Source organism: Rhincodon typus, chromosome 16 (genome assembly GCF_021869965.1).
Source record: "Rhincodon typus isolate 14 chromosome 16, sRhiTyp1.1, whole genome shotgun sequence".
Lineage (NCBI taxonomy): Eukaryota > Metazoa > Chordata > Chondrichthyes > Orectolobiformes > Rhincodontidae > Rhincodon > Rhincodon typus.
In genome coordinates, this window is record NC_063347.1 from 35,519,745 (window position 1) to 35,537,394 (window position 17,650).

The 17,650-nt window shown below is 37.8% G+C and overlaps 1 protein-coding gene and 1 long non-coding RNA gene across 4 annotated transcripts in view; one reads left to right on the forward strand and one right to left on the reverse strand.

The window, feature by feature from the left end:
- Window positions 1-17,650, reverse strand: part of adamts9 (ADAM metallopeptidase with thrombospondin type 1 motif, 9) — a 189,246-nt gene that overhangs the window by 14,090 nt on the left and 157,506 nt on the right. For all 3 annotated transcript variants that reach the window (XM_048606233.1, XM_048606234.1, XM_048606232.1), the window contains one exon: window positions 1,719-1,886. In XM_048606233.1, the coding sequence (XP_048462190.1) occupies window positions 1,719-1,886 (168 nt within the window). The remainder of the gene's footprint in view (window positions 1-1,718; window positions 1,887-17,650) is intronic.
- LOC125485098 lies at window positions 7,205-17,535 on the forward strand. The gene is made up of 4 exons (XR_007263860.1): window positions 7,205-7,420; window positions 11,805-11,883; window positions 15,049-15,167; window positions 16,769-17,535. It is a non-coding gene; the product is annotated as an uncharacterized LOC125485098 (long non-coding RNA).

Sequence of the window (17,650 nt, forward strand, 5' to 3'; positions counted from 1 at the left end):
AAGGGTCTAGGCCCGAAACGTCAGCCTTCCTGCTCCTATGATGCTGCTTGGCCTGCTGTGTTCATCCAGCTCTACACCTTGTTATCTATCAAGCAGCACTTGATTAGCAATAACCTGCTCACTGATACTAAGTTTGGTTTCTGGCAGGACCACTAGCTTCTGACCTCATTACAGTCTTGGTTCAAACATGGAAAAAAGAACTGAAGTCCAGAGGTGGGGTGAGAGTGACAGCCCTTGACATCAAGGCTGAAGTTGGCATCAAGTGGCCTGAGCAAATCTGGAGTTGATGCAAAGCAGGGAGAAAACTCTCTACTAGTTGAGGTCGTACCTGGCACATAGGAAGATTTTGTGGTGGTTGAAAGTCAGTCATCTCACCTCCAGGGCATTTCTGCAGGAGTTCCTCAGGGTAGTGTCCTAGGCCCAACCATCTGAACTGCTTCATCGATGAACTTCCCTCAAACTTAAGATCAGAAATGAGAACGTTGCTGATGATTGCATAATGTTCAGCACCATTTGCCACTCCTCAAATACTGAAGTAGTCCATGTCCAAATGCAGCAAGGCCAGTTTTGGCTGTAAGGTGTCAAATAATATTCACACCACACAAATGCCAGGTAATGACCATCTTAAACAGGCGAGTATCTAATCATCGTCCCTTGACTTTCAATGGTATTATCATCACTGAGGACCCCAATAACATCTTGGAGTTTACCATTAACCAGAAACTGAACTGGAGTTGCCACGTAAATACAGGGGCTACAAGATTATGGTCAGAGGTGAGGAATCCTGCAATGAGTAACTCCCCTTCAAATTCCTCAAAGCCTGTCCACCATCTACAAGGCACAATTCAGGAGTGTGATGTAATATTCTCCATTAGCCTAGATGAGTATAGCTGCAAGATCACTCAAGAAGCTTGACACCATCAAAGGTGAAGAGTCCAATTCATTGACATCACATCCACAAACATCTACTCCCTCCACCATCAATGTTTAGCAGTAGAAATGTGCACAAACTGCAGAGATTCCTGTAAAAAATCCTTAGGCAGCATGTTCCAAACCCACAACCACTTCCACTTAGAAGGACAAGGGCTGCTGATACATGGGAACACCACCACCTACACATTCCCCTCCAAGCCACTCACCATCCTGACTTGGAAACATACCATTGTTCCTTCACTGTCACTACATTCAAATCCTGGAGCAATCTCCCTAAAGCATTATGGGACTACATTGTATGACTATAGCAGTTTCAGAAGGTAGCTCATCACCTTTTGAAGGGTAACAAGGTACAGGCATAAATAGTGACCTAGCCAGCGATACCTATGAACCACGAGTGAATAATTTTTTAAAAATTCAGACAACCGTAAATCTTCCAACAGTCAATCACAATCACATCGACCTGACATTAGCAGTGAGTGAGTTAGGTCATGAGCATGAACATCAGTTCAAATAATTTCATCCTTGTAGTTCAAAATTGTGTTTCTTAATTTCCCACTGAACCTTCGTGTATTCTTTGGGATGCAAACCAAGAGATTAATGATGGCTATTCAGAGGAGGTCAATTATTCTGAGGGTGCACATTACAGAGGTCATGCACCAACTTGGATACTCTTAATTTGGTGGAATGGCAAGGTAGATAGTTAAACATTCATTTGATGATGTTCAAATCACCTGTAAAAAAACAAGTAAATTCTGGAATTTACATAAAGTTTGATACTTCACCTGAGTCCAGTCTCCCGTTTTCCATTTAGGACATCTACCTCCTCGGCATCGTTTATGTGTTTTAGGTCTTTCCAGATGTTTACAATTCTCTTCCTCTACTTCTTTTCCGTCTTTAGACATGCAGTAAACAGAGCGATACTTGCTTCCTTTCCCACAGGAAATGGAGCACTGAAAGTAAAGTAATTATGGGAGTTATTTTTGTTGTTGTTTCCTTATCTTTACAGTTCTAACGGGAGATTTTTCCTGGGTCTGCTGTTTGGCACCATAAATCACCTAGGTGTAGTGAATTCTCTGGTGGGTCAGAGGGTACAATAGTACATGAACATGCCTGATTTTCCTCTATCCACTTTAATGTGAGAAAATCAATCATAGGCATGGCTTTGGAACTATTGCTCAGTATTTCAACATTCAGTTCATCTAGGCAATCTATTGTATCTGGTTACAGGCCGAGTTTTGAGCTTATGGAAGTTACATATGCTCGTCCTTTTTACATTCCTTCCTTCCTCTCGGTCTTTCATGTTTTTTCATCATTTCTACAAATACCATACCTTAATGCATAATTAATGTACAAAGGAGATTTATTTTGTTAACATGTGGAGGAATTTAAATAGAGATGTCTATATGCATGAGGATAAACTTTCAAATTGCTCAAAGAAAACACAGCAATCGTTTAAGAAAATAAGAGAAAGGCTCAAATATTCCACTCATTCTGATCAGTATAAGGAAAACATGGCATTAAACATGAACATGGAGTAAAATACCACCCACTTAGCTTTCACTTTGAAGCTACTAATGTGAAATTTTTATAGTCAGTTCAATGAACTATCAAGATTCTGAGTACTTCTGAAGTATAGACATCTGACAACTCCAGTTTGATTTCAGATTAGCAAAGCTGAAAGATCAAAGAATCAGAGATGGATTGAAATTGCGACAAATATTTTACATGGCAGGTATTCAGAGTACAACGCATTGAACAGCAGGATAATTAAACTCTTGTATTTTATCATTTTGAATGCAGAAAATTGCATGTAATATTCAGCACAGAAACAAGCCAGTCTGTGCAGCTAGTCTGTGTCAGCACTTATACTTCACATAAATCTCACATCCTATCTCATCTCATCTCATCTCAACCATTCAGCTTATTTTTTATTCCTTTTTCTCTCGTGTGCCATCTAGGTTCCTTCGAAAAACATCCAAAGTATATGCCTCAACCACTTCCTCTGGTAGTTTCAGATTCTAATGAAGCCTGCAACAGACCCAAGGCACCAACAATCAAAAAAATTTCTATCCTTGCGGAAGTCATTGTTTAAACAATTCAAATCTGTAGGAGCTAAAAACCTGAAGATTTAAGAATTGGAGTAATGTTTTAATTGAATGACATGTTGTGCCATGGCATTTTAGAACATACATTCTAGAAATTCCCCACACGGAGTTCCCAATCTGGATAGTAAGTGAATGGAAGAAAGAAGACACTTTCTCCAAAAAGAGGTAGAATATATCCGACTTACATATTCAGACAGCCACAGACAGTGGTGGATTGTTTAATGTCAGTGGAACAGTGTGAAGCTTGAGGAGTAGATCACATGAAAACAAAGCTGGATGGAAGAAAATACACCAACTGATATTCTCTAATACTACAGCAAAATATCAATGTGAGACTAAGAAAAATCAGATTAATTCCTTTGATTGTGCTGAGTTAGCAGCCCTCTGTGCTTAAGGTAGGAAGAAACCGCCATTATTTCTTGATTCCAAGTCAAATCAAGAAATAGTTTAGTAAAAATATTTTCATCTCATGAGCAGAATACAATAAACGGACACCCCTTTCAAGTAAACAACCCCTTAAAAACATTCAGAGATTGAGTAAAAACGTCAGCCCAACATCAACAGGTGTACTGTTTGGCTCCTCAGGGAGTGAAGTAAAATCTAATTATAGTTGCCACTGGCTATTGATGATGAAATGTATGATGGGACATTCTCCTAAACCTGTGGCCTAGTGTATTTAAATTGATAAGTGGGAAATCAGTCTTCCTCCCTCATGGGCATGCAACGATAGCCCCCCTGAGTTTCTGAAAGTCAGTGTAACCCAGTAAGCTACTGCATGTCTGTGCAGATCCAGGCCAATCATCCTTTTAACGATCAGAGTATTGACATATTGATGAGTTGCCGTTATACATGTGACTATAATTGTGCTGTGACTTAATGGGTTAAAGCACCTGTCCAGTGAACAGGATGATTCACCTCATTTCAAATCTTGGTGGTGCCTTTCTTGAGGGACTCTTGAAGTGGTAGTGCACCTAAGTCTGAGCTTGGAGGTCTGGGTTTAACCCCACCTACTCCAGAGGGAGTCATAATATCTCTGAGAAGGTTGATTTGAAAATATCTATAGTTAGTATGAAATAAAGCCTGTATATATTAACTTACTAAGCACCATGAAACAATATAAAGTAGGCCAGGTAGGAGGGATATCTGACTTCTTGCTCAATTCCCTCACTTGCTTGATGCTGGGCTTCCAAGGCAGAGTCCCAAATGATATGGGGTTTAAACTGACTGGAGAGCTTTCATGATACAAATAAGGACTGATAAGGTAAACTACTACTCTTGTAATAGTCTAATAAAGATGGCTTTCAACAAATGTCATTATATGATCATCCTTTGCCTGGTCACTGCCCATCCAGTATGGAACCATAGTTCAAATTTTAATTACAAAGAAAACCAGAAATTGCTGGAGGAGTTCAGCAGTTCTGGCAGCATCCATGGAAAGAACTGAGGAATTGGATGCAAAACATTAATTCTGATTTCTCTCCACAGACGCAGCCAGACTTCTGAGCTTTTCCAGCAATTTCGGTTTTTGTTTCTGATTTACAGCAACTGCAGTTCTTGCAGTTTTTATTTAGTTTTTAATTAGGCTGCTGAAAATATCTAAGAAGTGAGTCAGATACATGGTGGCATTTTCCCATTCATATTTTATGATATACAGATCTTAATTTTTAATGATAAAGTTTTTGATTAATTTTCAATAACTGCAATGCGAGCAACAGGGTTAAAGTCATGATTCTTATGTCTGCTGCAACACTGTCCAGCAGCCTATTTTGGCAGAGGAGCAAGAACTGTAAAATTTGCCTTCAACACAGACTGTTCAATTTACTGTATTACAATTTTGGTTGCCATTGAAATGTTGTTATGCTGATTGTTTCCTTTATTTGTTATCAAGACTTAACTTGCAAAATGGATAAAATACCTGCACTAAAATAATTGATGCATTTATAAATAAAATTTATTTTTCACCATCCTGAGAAACTCTTAAGGACAAGTGTCACTCAAAAATGTACTTTCTCAAAAAATCTCATATTCCAAATGTTAATTAATCAAGGTCATTGCTGGATCTTTAGGGATAAAGCATATAAAGCACGACAAGTCTACAAAGAAATAAAGTAATACTAAATTTTTTTCAAGATAAAGAAAATGCAGCAGGTCCTGCTTGGCTAAAGCAGTTAAAAGGTAAGTAAATATATTTTCTGCTTTAGCACATTGATGGATGATCCTCAGCATTTTTCAAGTCAGAGCAAGTTATAAGCTTAGTAACAAGGTCATTGCGACCTTGTTGCGATGATTTTTGGGTAAAATGTAAATATTCAGAAATACTTTAAGCAGTTGGCAAATTACAAATTGATATCTAATGATGATTCTGCCCAGTTTACAGAAGATATATATGTTAAATTTCTTTCTTCAATCTGAAAGGATTAATATTCTATCCAAGAAAACTGAATTCATGTTTTGCACACGTTAATGAAATGTTAATATCTCAGAGATGATATTTTACTGACGTTTGTTAGCAAGGTAAACTAGGACCAAGTGCGGAAACTGTAAAACATTTGAAAATCCAGGTGACTGTTGGGTGTACAAACATCATATTTGATTACTTTAACCTTTTTAATTGAATCATTGATGACCAAAGGATGCTATATTAGCACATTATGAAAGGCACTGTCATAATCTGTATTGAATGGAAGACTTACTTAGCATCATATGATTACAAGAACTACTGCAGATGAGATTTTTTTGTTTGTTTTCCATATACAAGATGAGTTAACATTACACAAACTATGTCACGTGTATTCATGATGAGACTGAATGCATTAATTTAAAACATGATGAATATTGTTCATTAAGAAGCAAATACTGAAAATATACAATGTCAGTTGCATGTAAAAAACCATACTGGTAATAAGACAAAGATAAAGTGCAAAGCTTAGTTTTCAAATTTGAAGTGCTAACAAAATGGAACCATTTAGTTTTACATGGAAATACATTACATGATGAAATTGTCTTAATGAGTCTTAATGAATCCTAAAGAAACATAAGGTCATAAGAGGTGAAAAACATTTATGTTTATTTGAAAATGCTGTTTGAATAATATAATGAAAATACTGTATACAATATCTTCTTTCCATGAAGCTGACTTGAATCTTGATTTTCTTTAGAAGGTATTTTTGCTGTAGATAACACTGTGGTAGGGAACTATATTTACATACACATAGGGGATTTTTACTTTGATAATCATAGTTCAAACAGTTGACATGTTAGTGCATTTAGAGGAAGTGATCTTCAAAACAATATGATATCAGATAATAAGCTAGACCCTGGGCGATCAGTGAAAGTAAAACAGTGAATGGCACACGACTCTGACTTTGCTTCAGATATTGTACAAGAGGTCACTACAATCAAAATAATGTGGTGAAATAAATACCCATACAAAAAACATCATGTGAAAATACAACAGGAGCAGTCATAGGCTATTTGGCCCCTCGAGTTGCTCTGCTATTCAAAAAGATTATGGCTGATCCGTTTTGTGTTTTGAATTCCACATTCCCATCTACCTGCAATAAACTTTGATTTCTTTGCCTAACAAGAATCTATTTCTGATTTAGAAATATTCAATCACTCTGTCTCCATTGCCTTCAGAGACAGAGGATTCTGAAGTTGCATAACCCTCTGAGAGGAATAATTTCTCCTCATTTCAGAACAATCAACAATGGTTATTAGCAAGCAGTATGGACATATCAATGACTTTGTGCTGGTTTTAGATAGAAGTTGAAGATAACAGTCAAAATATTCCTTAAGTTGCTTAATTTATTTTTACCCTTTGAGTAAATGGCATGCTCATCTATTTGTGAGGAATCTTACTGCACACAATGGAACATTTTTGTCCAATGTTGTTACTTGTTTCAGTATCAGTCACCTCAATGTTCAGTGTTATTACAAGTAAAACACAACTTGCATGTATCAAGAGGAAAAAGTGTACAATGGGTCTGAATTTATTCACACAATAAGAATACACAATGCTAGTTTTGATCAGGAAAAGGTATTGAAGGATTTTGATCTGTGAATATGGAGAAGCAATTATTATTTATGATTAATACAATATCAATCGTGTTTTATCATTTGCAGAGATCGTGTTGAAACTGTATAACTGGGGAATAATGCACTATATAAGTGGAATCTGCATTCTTATACATTTTACACCATCTGCTCTCTTCACAAAGCAGCGAGAGACCAGCATGCCATCAGCTACAACTCAAGAGCACCACACAACAGAGAATCAAGCATCAATACACCTTCTAGACAGCACTGTCATCTCAATCACATCAGGATATGGATATTGATGGGAATAGAAAAAAAATAATATGACACACCAACCACTGGTAAGGAAGGAGTAGCAGTGATCATTTATGTGTCGTGATGATTAATTAGATTGACTTATTCACATAGTTATTTCCGCTGTGTCTGCTGTTTCATTACTTATTCCATCAACATCTTCTTTCATCTTGTATCATCATTCATTTTTCATTTCATTTATATTTTCATTCACTTGTGGGATGTGGGCATTGGGAACTAGAATTAGATTTTATTGTCACGTGCATTCAAGTCTAGGAATTGACGAGTACAGTGAAAAGTGTACAAAGTCACCACTCTCGTGGGCTTTCTTGGTTACACACTTGATTACAAAACCAGAATAAAACAAAACAGCAGGAATTAAGGAACCAAAACCAAAAGAAATGAGATACATCCAGATATTAAAGTCCTATTTAAGTCTTATCTCCATGCAGGCACCTGGGCCAAGACACAACCTGGCGTCTCGGGGAGAGCTGAAAGTTGGTGGTGAGTTGCCTGCTTGAAACACTGCAAGTCCATATGCTGTGGGTATGTTCAGCACCATATCTGACTTCTCAGATGCCAAAAAAGTCTATGTTCCAATGCAGCAAGACCAGTACAATATCCAGGTTTACGCTGATGTTTGGTGTGAATGTGATATATCCACATAAGTGCATGGGAATGACCAAACCAATAAGAGAAAATTCCAGCCATTGACACTTGAAATATAATGTGAATACTATTGTTGAATCCCCTGATACCAAAATTCTGGGGTTATCGTTGACAAGAAACTGAACTGAATGAGCTACAGAAATACTATAGCTACAAGATTCTGTCAGAGGCAGTGAATATTGCAGTAAGGAACTCGCATCCTGACTCCATAAAGTCTGTCCACTATCCACAAGATACAAGCTGGGAGTGTGATGGAGTACTCTCCACTTGCCTGGATGGGTGCAGCTCCTACAATATTTAAGAAGCTCCAAATCATTCAGGGCAAGGCAGCCTGTTTGTTCGGCGCACCATCAAATACCTTCAACATTCACTCTCTCCACCACTGATGCACAATGGTAGCAGCATGTATCATCTACAAGATGGACTGAAACAACTCTCCTAAGATCCTTGGACAGCAATTTCTGAACCCATGACCACAAACTATTTAGAAGGAAAAGGGCAGTAGATATGTGGGAACACCACAACATGCCATTCAAGCCATACAGTCTTCTGACTTGGAAATACATTCCTGTCCGTTCACTGTTGCTAGGTCAAAATCCTGGAACATTTTCCCGAAAGGCACTCTAAGTGTACCTACACCAGGTACACTACCCACAATCCATGAATGAATAAAAAATTGGTAGTCATGTCAGAAGCAACACTTGTTCTGAACGATAGTACGAGCTGCTTTGGAAAGTAGCAAGGATGCTTGAGTTGTTAGTCAAATAGGGGGTGAGTTAGAATGACAAATAGTGCACATGAGATACCACAGATTGTGTTACAAAAGTCAACCGTACGAGACAACTCCATTTCTTCAGACAACTCCATTTCTTCAGTACCAAATATCTTGTTTTGGCTCATAGTTGGCATATAATTCAATTCTCTTTTGTTCTAAAGACCGCTGTACTCATATCAGCATGTTTCACTTAAATTATAATGAGATCAAACAAGCAAAATGCCATGTTGCCAAGATAATATACGTGGAAGTTTAAAGCAAAGAGACACAGAAGACAGCATACAAGGTATGAACAGAAAATAGGTCCTCCAGCAGAAACAATAAAGTACTCTTAAAGAAAAGGTCATAACATTTGCTAAGTTGTCAAATAATTGTGCTGTAGAGAGGGAATATGATGTTGTACAATGTGAGGATGGAAGGAGGAAATCTTTGTGAAGAAAATGCCCATGACCAGAAGAACAACCACTAAACTCATCTGCAGAAGCATGTATCGAAATGGATCCTTGAAAATCATCATTAGCAGTTACATTCTAAGGTTTTGGAGTAGATCTACAGCTTGGGTTGTGGGTGTTGAGGTTGGTTGGCTCGCCGAGCTGGTTTGTTGTTCCACAGACGTTTCGTTACCGTGCTGGGTAACATCCTCAGTGCAGCTTCTGATGAAGTGTCGGTGTGTTTTCCCGCCTGGTTTTTAAACTCTGGGGTCCGTTGCAATGGATTGCCTCACTTCCGGGTTTCCTCCATAGTGGAATGTATATGGGGTCGAGTTCAATGTGTTTATTAATAGCATGCTTCATGGAGTGCCATATACATTCCACTATGGAGGAAACCCGGAAGTGAGGCAATCCGTCTCAACGGACCCCAGAGTTTAAAAACCAGGCGGGAAAACACACCGACGCTTCATCAGAGGCTGCACTGAGGATGTTACCAAGCACGGTAACGAAACGTCTGCGGAACAACAAACCAGCTCGGCAAGCCAACCAACCTTGGCAGTTACATTATCAACAGAAATGCAACGAGCATTCACACACTTATGCAGGCAAAAATCAAACCAACTCCAGCTAATATTTCAGACACCTAGTTGTCGCAACTGCTTTATGGAACAAAAATGTTCAGTGTTGTGGCAGAAGGCCAAGATTTCCAGAGATTAGCAAAAGATCTTGATGCCAAGATGTTGAATTTCTATGCAGGCAAAAACACAAGTACCTATTATGTCACATCAGCAAGATAGATGAAATTCCCATGAATTTCGATATGTTCAGCATCAGAACTGTGGAATAGAAAGATTCACAAATACTTCTTGCACTGAATGGCCAACAGTGTGAAATTAAGGCCTATGGTAATTTTCAAATGTGAAACATGCTGCACATTAAGTTCCCTGCACGAGTTTTTGTGTGTTTTGCTGTGCAACACTTGGAATGGATGAGGACAAAGTGGATTGATGATGTATGGAATAGATATCTTTGTGGCCTAAGTGAAGAAAACAGTTTATTAGTGTGACACATGTTCATACTTAGATCCCATATAACCAATGAGATCAAGAGGCCCCTGCAGAGCTTTTCCAGCAAGTTCTGTTTTTGTTTCTTTTCGTATTTCAGACCACACTCAAAAATACCAGTCTTTACAGATGTGATTCTGCTATTGGGTGACATTTATTAATTAATTCAGATGTTACTGGTATAATACTGGAAAGTCATTTAAGATTATCCACTCGGCACACAGTGAACTATATTTGCATGTACCAGAAGCTACATATATTAACACACAAGCCCATGCTTATGTAGGGAATAGGCATTCATACATACATTGCACCTTTATCAGTGGAAGAAAAGGGTTCATGGAGCCTGTCAATCGCTGCTGTATTCCCAATGACAACACACACTGACCAATTAGAGTCTCAGGATTAAGATTGTCCGTTAAGTGTTCCTGCTGCATCCCTGTGCCAGCAATGGCCCAACCAAAAAGCATCCTCTTTTCATGCTAGATCAGTTGGTGTCCTTTTTTCAACTCTATTTTTTTCATCCTAGTCCCAAGACTGAGTGCAAGAGGAAAAACGTCAGCTTCTTATCACCTTTTAACAACATTTAGGCAGTAGGTAGTTTCATTGCCAAATTGGGGAAAGTTACAAATGCACAAACTGTCATCAGAAAGATTTTAAAAATGTGGATTATCCAATTCAATACATAGACAGGAAGATCATTTGTTATGGAAGGATGCTTCTGAAACAAAATCATCACATCTGATCCAGTACAGGATCATTACAATGATTAACAAAAAAATGTAATTTTAACCTAATTTGATGTTTTTTTTTTGCACCAGGTACTATTAACAATGAATTTGACAGTTTTAAAAGTTTTGATTGTGGTTAGAGTATTGCTGTAGAATTAACTAATTCAATAAAATGCATCGCAATGATTTAAATGGAATTGGCAGTATTCTGAGGCTTTTCACATTTTAAAATAGCAATCACCTACACCATACAAGTGCTTCATATTTTCTAATTAGTGTATAAGTCACCATCCATTCTCATGGTATTTTTCGAGCTTCAAAGCTCAACTTATACTCTGCAGTTAACAGTAACAAAATAGCAGTAGCTACTGTAAAATGTATTGTTTCTGAGGTGCTTTATCCTGTTGTGACCTCCAAATTATATACCACTTGTGTTTTCACATTAATCAAAGGGAACAAGTGACTTCTTTATTCGGATTGCTTGCTGCAAGGCCATATCTCAACCATGCCGCTTTGAAATTAACACTGTGAGGAATTGCTGAAAACCTACATGAATCAAGCACTTACTATTTTATTGTGACTAGAAACAATACATTGTTATAAATCAAAATTAATTTCAGTCATTTAAAGAATTCAAATCATTGTGACTTTAATAAGATTTTTTACGCAGATAAGTGATTTTCAAATGCCTATTGTAATGCATTTTATTTCTTTACCCTGTGTTTTACATGAGTACTTTGAATGTGTTTGACATTTCCCAGGATTTAATGTAGTTGGTGCTATAAATATTGATGCATGACAGCAAAGCTTTTCAAGGAAACTAGAAAATGACATTCCTTGGTAAGTTCATTTTGAATAATTTATTTTTATACTTTCTGATAAGTGGAACATTATTTGCTCATGCTAATTATAGTTCCAAACATTCCAGTTCTTTTTTATGTGTTACACAAAGTGGTTCCTAAGTTAGTGCTCCAACTATTTACCTTCTTGTTTGTCTATCACAGCTTTGTGATCAAAAAGTTACTGCATCGCACAATCTTCTAGTCGGACCCAAGTCAACCTCTGTTTCATGTATTTGCCTCAGTTTCCTTCCCTAGGATATTGTTACTCATAAGAATCAAAATTTGGAGACTTTAAGTTATCTGTCTGAATCTGCTACCTGGCTGAATCAACCTGTTTGCAGAATCCACAGTGCTAATCCTTCCATTATTTAAATCAACATATGGAGAAAAATATGTTTTCTCCATATTTTTGATGGCTATTTTGTCTAATATGATGAGAAAGTTGGCAAATGCATTATTTTTTCACTTTTGAGGTGAAGAATGAAATATTGTGAAATTATCTATGGCTTTGATATCGAGCAAAATTCCATTTAAGCTGATGTGTCCTGATTCCAATTTCCAAAGTTGCATGCCATTGAATTTTTACAGTAAGCATGTCTCTTTGAAGGAAACTGCTAGATTAATGGTGAATAACAGAAAATGCTCTTGTTGGAAACTACAGTGGGACTGATTTAAAATTTGTTTCTGAACTTTCTTCCCATCAGTGTGGAACAGACTCGCAGAGCTGAAATGTCAGATGGGCACAGTGAAGTGTTGGAAGGGCCAGAATTAATGCTATATGTTAGTAGGATAATGTCCTTATAGGAATGATATTGCAGTCAGAATGGTAATTCAAGACAACTGTTAAAAGCATTAGCGCAACTTGATAAGACCATGGTGCGCTATTAAAGTGCTGGAATGGATTTATAGATGAATTGAATACAAAAGCAGGAAGATAATGTTAAATTTCTGTAGAATGTTGGTTAGATCACATTGAATCACTGGAAAAGTGCAGTAGAGAAATTACAAGGATGCTAGGTGAATTGTGAATATACAAGTACCCCCAGCAATGGCTTTTCTTCCCAACCCTTACTGCTACCTCTGCAATTCCCAAAAATCCACCACTGAATCTCTGTTTTCATTTACATGCTGAACCCGAGTGACATAATTCTGTAGACATGGAATTGGGTTCCACGTACATACTAATAAATATATTTCTGTCTCTCCTTCAATCTTGGATGAACCACAATTTTGTTTCATGTTAAATGTTAAGAGCCTAATGTTATCTTCTTTGTCCCTGTCACTGATTCTGTGACCTTTACACCAATTCCAGCCACAAAACTGCCCTCACCCTCTAAGGGTGAATCACAATTTCCTTGTGATATTCAAGCTGAAGCTCAGCTGAGTATCCACTCCTTTTCCTTTCCAAAGACCTCCATAACAGCAAAACCAGTGAAGCATAATAATAACATCAAAATAAACAGCATCTAACTGATCAATTCCAATAGATTTCTGCAGTCTAAATTAAGGAAGCCACGTCCACTTTAGTAAAATGTCACCCTCAGAAGTCTTTATATGGGTTCAATTACAGACAGCAACGAACATCACTTTTGAATTAAAATCCTGGAATACACATTAAGAACTGTATCCTACAAAAATATTCTTTCATATTTATTGATGTTGACCAACTTTAATGAAATCTTATGATATCTTCAGCTGAACAAATAATAAACTTTGATGTAAATACACATAACAAAAGAAAACCTATCTTTTTAAACAGATATGGCTATAATTACATTGGAAGGTTTTCCAATGTTATTTTGAAAAAAGGTTTCCCTGGCTGAATTAACAGATATTGGAGCAATATATATCCCAATAGATTTAAACTACAAAGACTTGAGGAAGAATGGAAATCTTCATTCCTGGATATTTGTAGTTTGGCAATTCAGTTTGTTTCCATGTTTTAATGCCTACTACCCAGCCAGCTGGATCTCTCGTTTCATGAATTTATCTACTAATGCTTTTAATGCAGATACGGACATGACAGCTCTATTAAAGTTAATGGTTACATCACTACTTCTTTTTAATCCCTATTTATATGCATCATCATGTTTTGGTATGGATCTAAAATTGTTTGGATGCTATATTAAATTCACCCTTTTTACTTGACTTCATGTAGCAGTACATTACATAATTAAAGTATTTTGGGGGGAAAAAAATCAGTGGCCCCTGGAAATGGGCATAGGGATTCCTGTGTGTGATTCTGATGCAGAGGCAGGCCCAACTTTGCAATCATACAAATTAGCAGGCAGCGCAATGTGCAGCCAAAGTTAAACATGGCTCAGCAGGAGTCCAAGTTTGTATTTGGCTAACAACACTTAAAAGTTGAAGTTAACCTACACTACCTAAAGCTGGCCTGCACAGCAAAATGGAATAGTATATTCTGGTGAAAATCTTGGTGTAGGAAGAGATCTGATTTATCCACAGGGGACCTGAATATTACCCAAACAAAATCTGCAAAGGCAGTATGCCTAGATAGCTGTGGAGGTCAATGCTCATGACCTCATGAGTGGTTAAGATCACAATATAACTTCGAATGCTGTACCCACCAACCTCCCCACTAGCCTTACACAATGCCCGAAATACTACTGAGCAGTGTTTTGGCCCATTTGTGACTCCCCAGATACGAAGCAGTCCCTCGTTGCACACAGCAAGACCTGGACAATATTTAGGCCTGAGCTGGTAAAAAGTAACATATGCAAAATGGAAGTATCAGGCAATGACCACCTCTGATGAGAGAGAAAGCTGAGCCATCTCTCCCTGACGTTCAACAGCATTGCAGAATAGCTACAACACTGGCATCTATCTAGCAATGTAAAAAATTGTCCAAATACGTACTGTGTGGAGAAAACAGGACCAATCTAATGTGATCAATTCCATCCCCATGTCTACTCTTGAGCATCAGTAAAATGATACAAGGGTTCAGCAACAATGGTAACAAGCAGGTCATGCTTTGCAATTACCTCTTCACTAACACTCAGTGTGGGGCTTCACAAGGGCTACTCCCCTCCTGATCTCATTGCAGCCTTGTGCCACATCTCCAGATTACATTCACCACCAACTATCCAACTGTGCTGGCCATATTACCCGAACAATTATTTAACCTTCTCAATCTCTCTTGCAGGACAAGGTGGCACACAGCCAGAGAAGATCAGAAATGGTTACATGTCCTAAATCCCATGGAGGAGAAGACATTGCTGACCATTATGGGGACAGCTATTGCTGAGGCCATGTTCAGTGAAGGTGACTGAAGCCATCAAAAATTACATTACTTGTGTGCTTTCTGTTAGCACGTATGCCTTTCATTTGGATCAGTTGTGATATTATAGCAATTTGCATGGTTTGAGTGAATTCTGTTCTTGAAAACTTTTTGGAATTTTTAAATTTTTGGGAAAAGTGAGGAGAAAGAAGGAAAGCCCAGTAGTAATGACTGTTACAGTCATTATAGTGCTACAGGATGCGCCCTATCAACCTCTGATCACACAACACATAAATAAACTTGGATTCAATGGCTTTCAGCAAGATGGTGTCCTCCTCAAATCCAGCAGTGGTCTCAGTTGAATATTGGTCCTTGTAGCAGTTTCTTAATTGCCTACCATCACTGAAATGCAGACCTGTGTTCCAGCCTGTCCAGGGCGACACTACTTATCTATTCTGAGGATTCTGCCATGCTGTCAGCTTCTGCATGCATGCTGATATCCCAAGATCCAGCTCTGCAGCAGTTCTCTTGAGGCTTCTGCTTTCTCTGTGCTATCGGATTGCTTGTTAGACATCCGATCTTGAATGAATTTCATTTACCTCCACCTTCAACACGCCGAAGAACTGAAGCAATTACCTCCAGCTTTTGTCATAATGTCTGTATCTTTGGCAAGATTTCTGATTAAATCAGATGTGCAAAATTTCAATTTTCCTAATCTACAAATTTGAGCTTTTGACGCCATATCCTCACCACCTTCAAGGCCATCTACTTCTAGCTCTATAATGTTGCCTGCCAATGTTCCATGTGAGTGTGAAAACCCTTATCTATGCCACTGCTACATCAGATAATAATCCAAAAGGTGGATGGGTGGCTCTGATAGTTAATGATAATAATAACACAGTAAGGATAGATGCCCTTGGCTCAGGAAACCAGGGTGTGGAAATGGTTCGCGTGAAGATGAGAAACGGTAAAGGCAAGGGTCGACTAGTGGGATTGGTGTACCGAAATCACATGGTTCAGTGGACCAAAAAGAAAGTGATAAGGGGAGCTTGCCAAAAAGACAACATGGCAACAATCATGTGGGCTTTTAGTCTACATATAAACTGAAAAAGTCAGATGGATAAAAGTAGCCTTGATGTTCATAGAATGTTTCTGGGTTGGGTTCTTAGAACACTATGCTCTGGGGCCAACCAGAAAGATGGTTATTATTAGACTTGGCACGAATTAAAATGTTCCCCTTTTTAAAACTTTTCTCAATAATGTCAACATTCTCAGTTATGCTATTATTCTTGTAATTTGCACTGTACTCTTCAATGCACTTCTTTATAATTAAATGAACAGAACTGTTTCTCACCCGTCAAGCATCACCTTTTCAATGGCTTGTATAAATTTAAATCAGTTATTTTTTTTGTATTTGATAATACAGATATGAATGCGGTGGAAGGAAGTATCAAAACATAAATATAATGAAACAATGCACCAACTAACTGAAGTGCACACTTAGGTCAGCTGGGGGTTTGCGCTTTGCAGTGACCAATACGTTTATTGTAGTAATTCATCTAGATCTATCTTATAACGCTAAAATTTTAAATGGTGCTTTCGTTCTTTTTATTTACTTGTCTGACATTTTATTTTCATTATAAAGGCTCAGATTTTGTCATCAATGCGAAGCAACAAGATGGGCCCTGACCTTAAAGAAAATTGAGCTCGTTGGTTGAGTGAACTCTGCTGTGTGGAATTCCCTTTTCCTGATGCAAGTTTGTAAATGGCTCCAAGTCCGGGGATCTCCACGCACCCAGCAACAACTACATCAAGCAAGGAAGCAGCTAAGCACGTTGATGTAGTCTCCCATACAAGAAATCATTAATTTAAAATACACTGAATGTTTCATTTTTAATTACTATTTTTGTGAAAACAGAGTAAAATAAATGATTGGAAGATTAGTACGGGATTATGGCAACAACTGCAGTACGATAAACAAACTTAAAAAAAAGAAATAAATTGAATTGCTTCAAATTACAGAAATTTCATATTCCACAATTTTAAATTAGATTTTCAGGTCAATTTATGGCTGTTCAGCAATAATTATGAATTTATTACACTCTTTAAAGACACGGTTAAACCTCATTTAACAATGTCTAAGGGATTTTACAGTTGAATTAACAGGGTAAAAGGCTACCCTTTCCCCATTCAGTGATTTCTGCTTAATTGCATTGCACCCTCAGGAAAAGCACTGAATCACTGTTTGTAACTTTAGGATCTCTAAATTTAAGCGTACATAAGCTGATTCCAGATGTTGCGGGCAGCTTCAGTGTGCTAATGATGGTTAATGCTAAAGATTCACTGTTTGCACCACTATCACAAAAATAAGGGCATTCTTTGAGAAAAACCAAAACAACTGCAGATGCTGTAAATCAGGAACAAAGACAAAGTTGCTGGAAGAGCTCAGCAGGTCTGGCAGCATCTGTGAAGGAGAAAACAGAGTCACCGGACCCGAAACGTTAACTCTGTTTTCTCCTCCACAGAT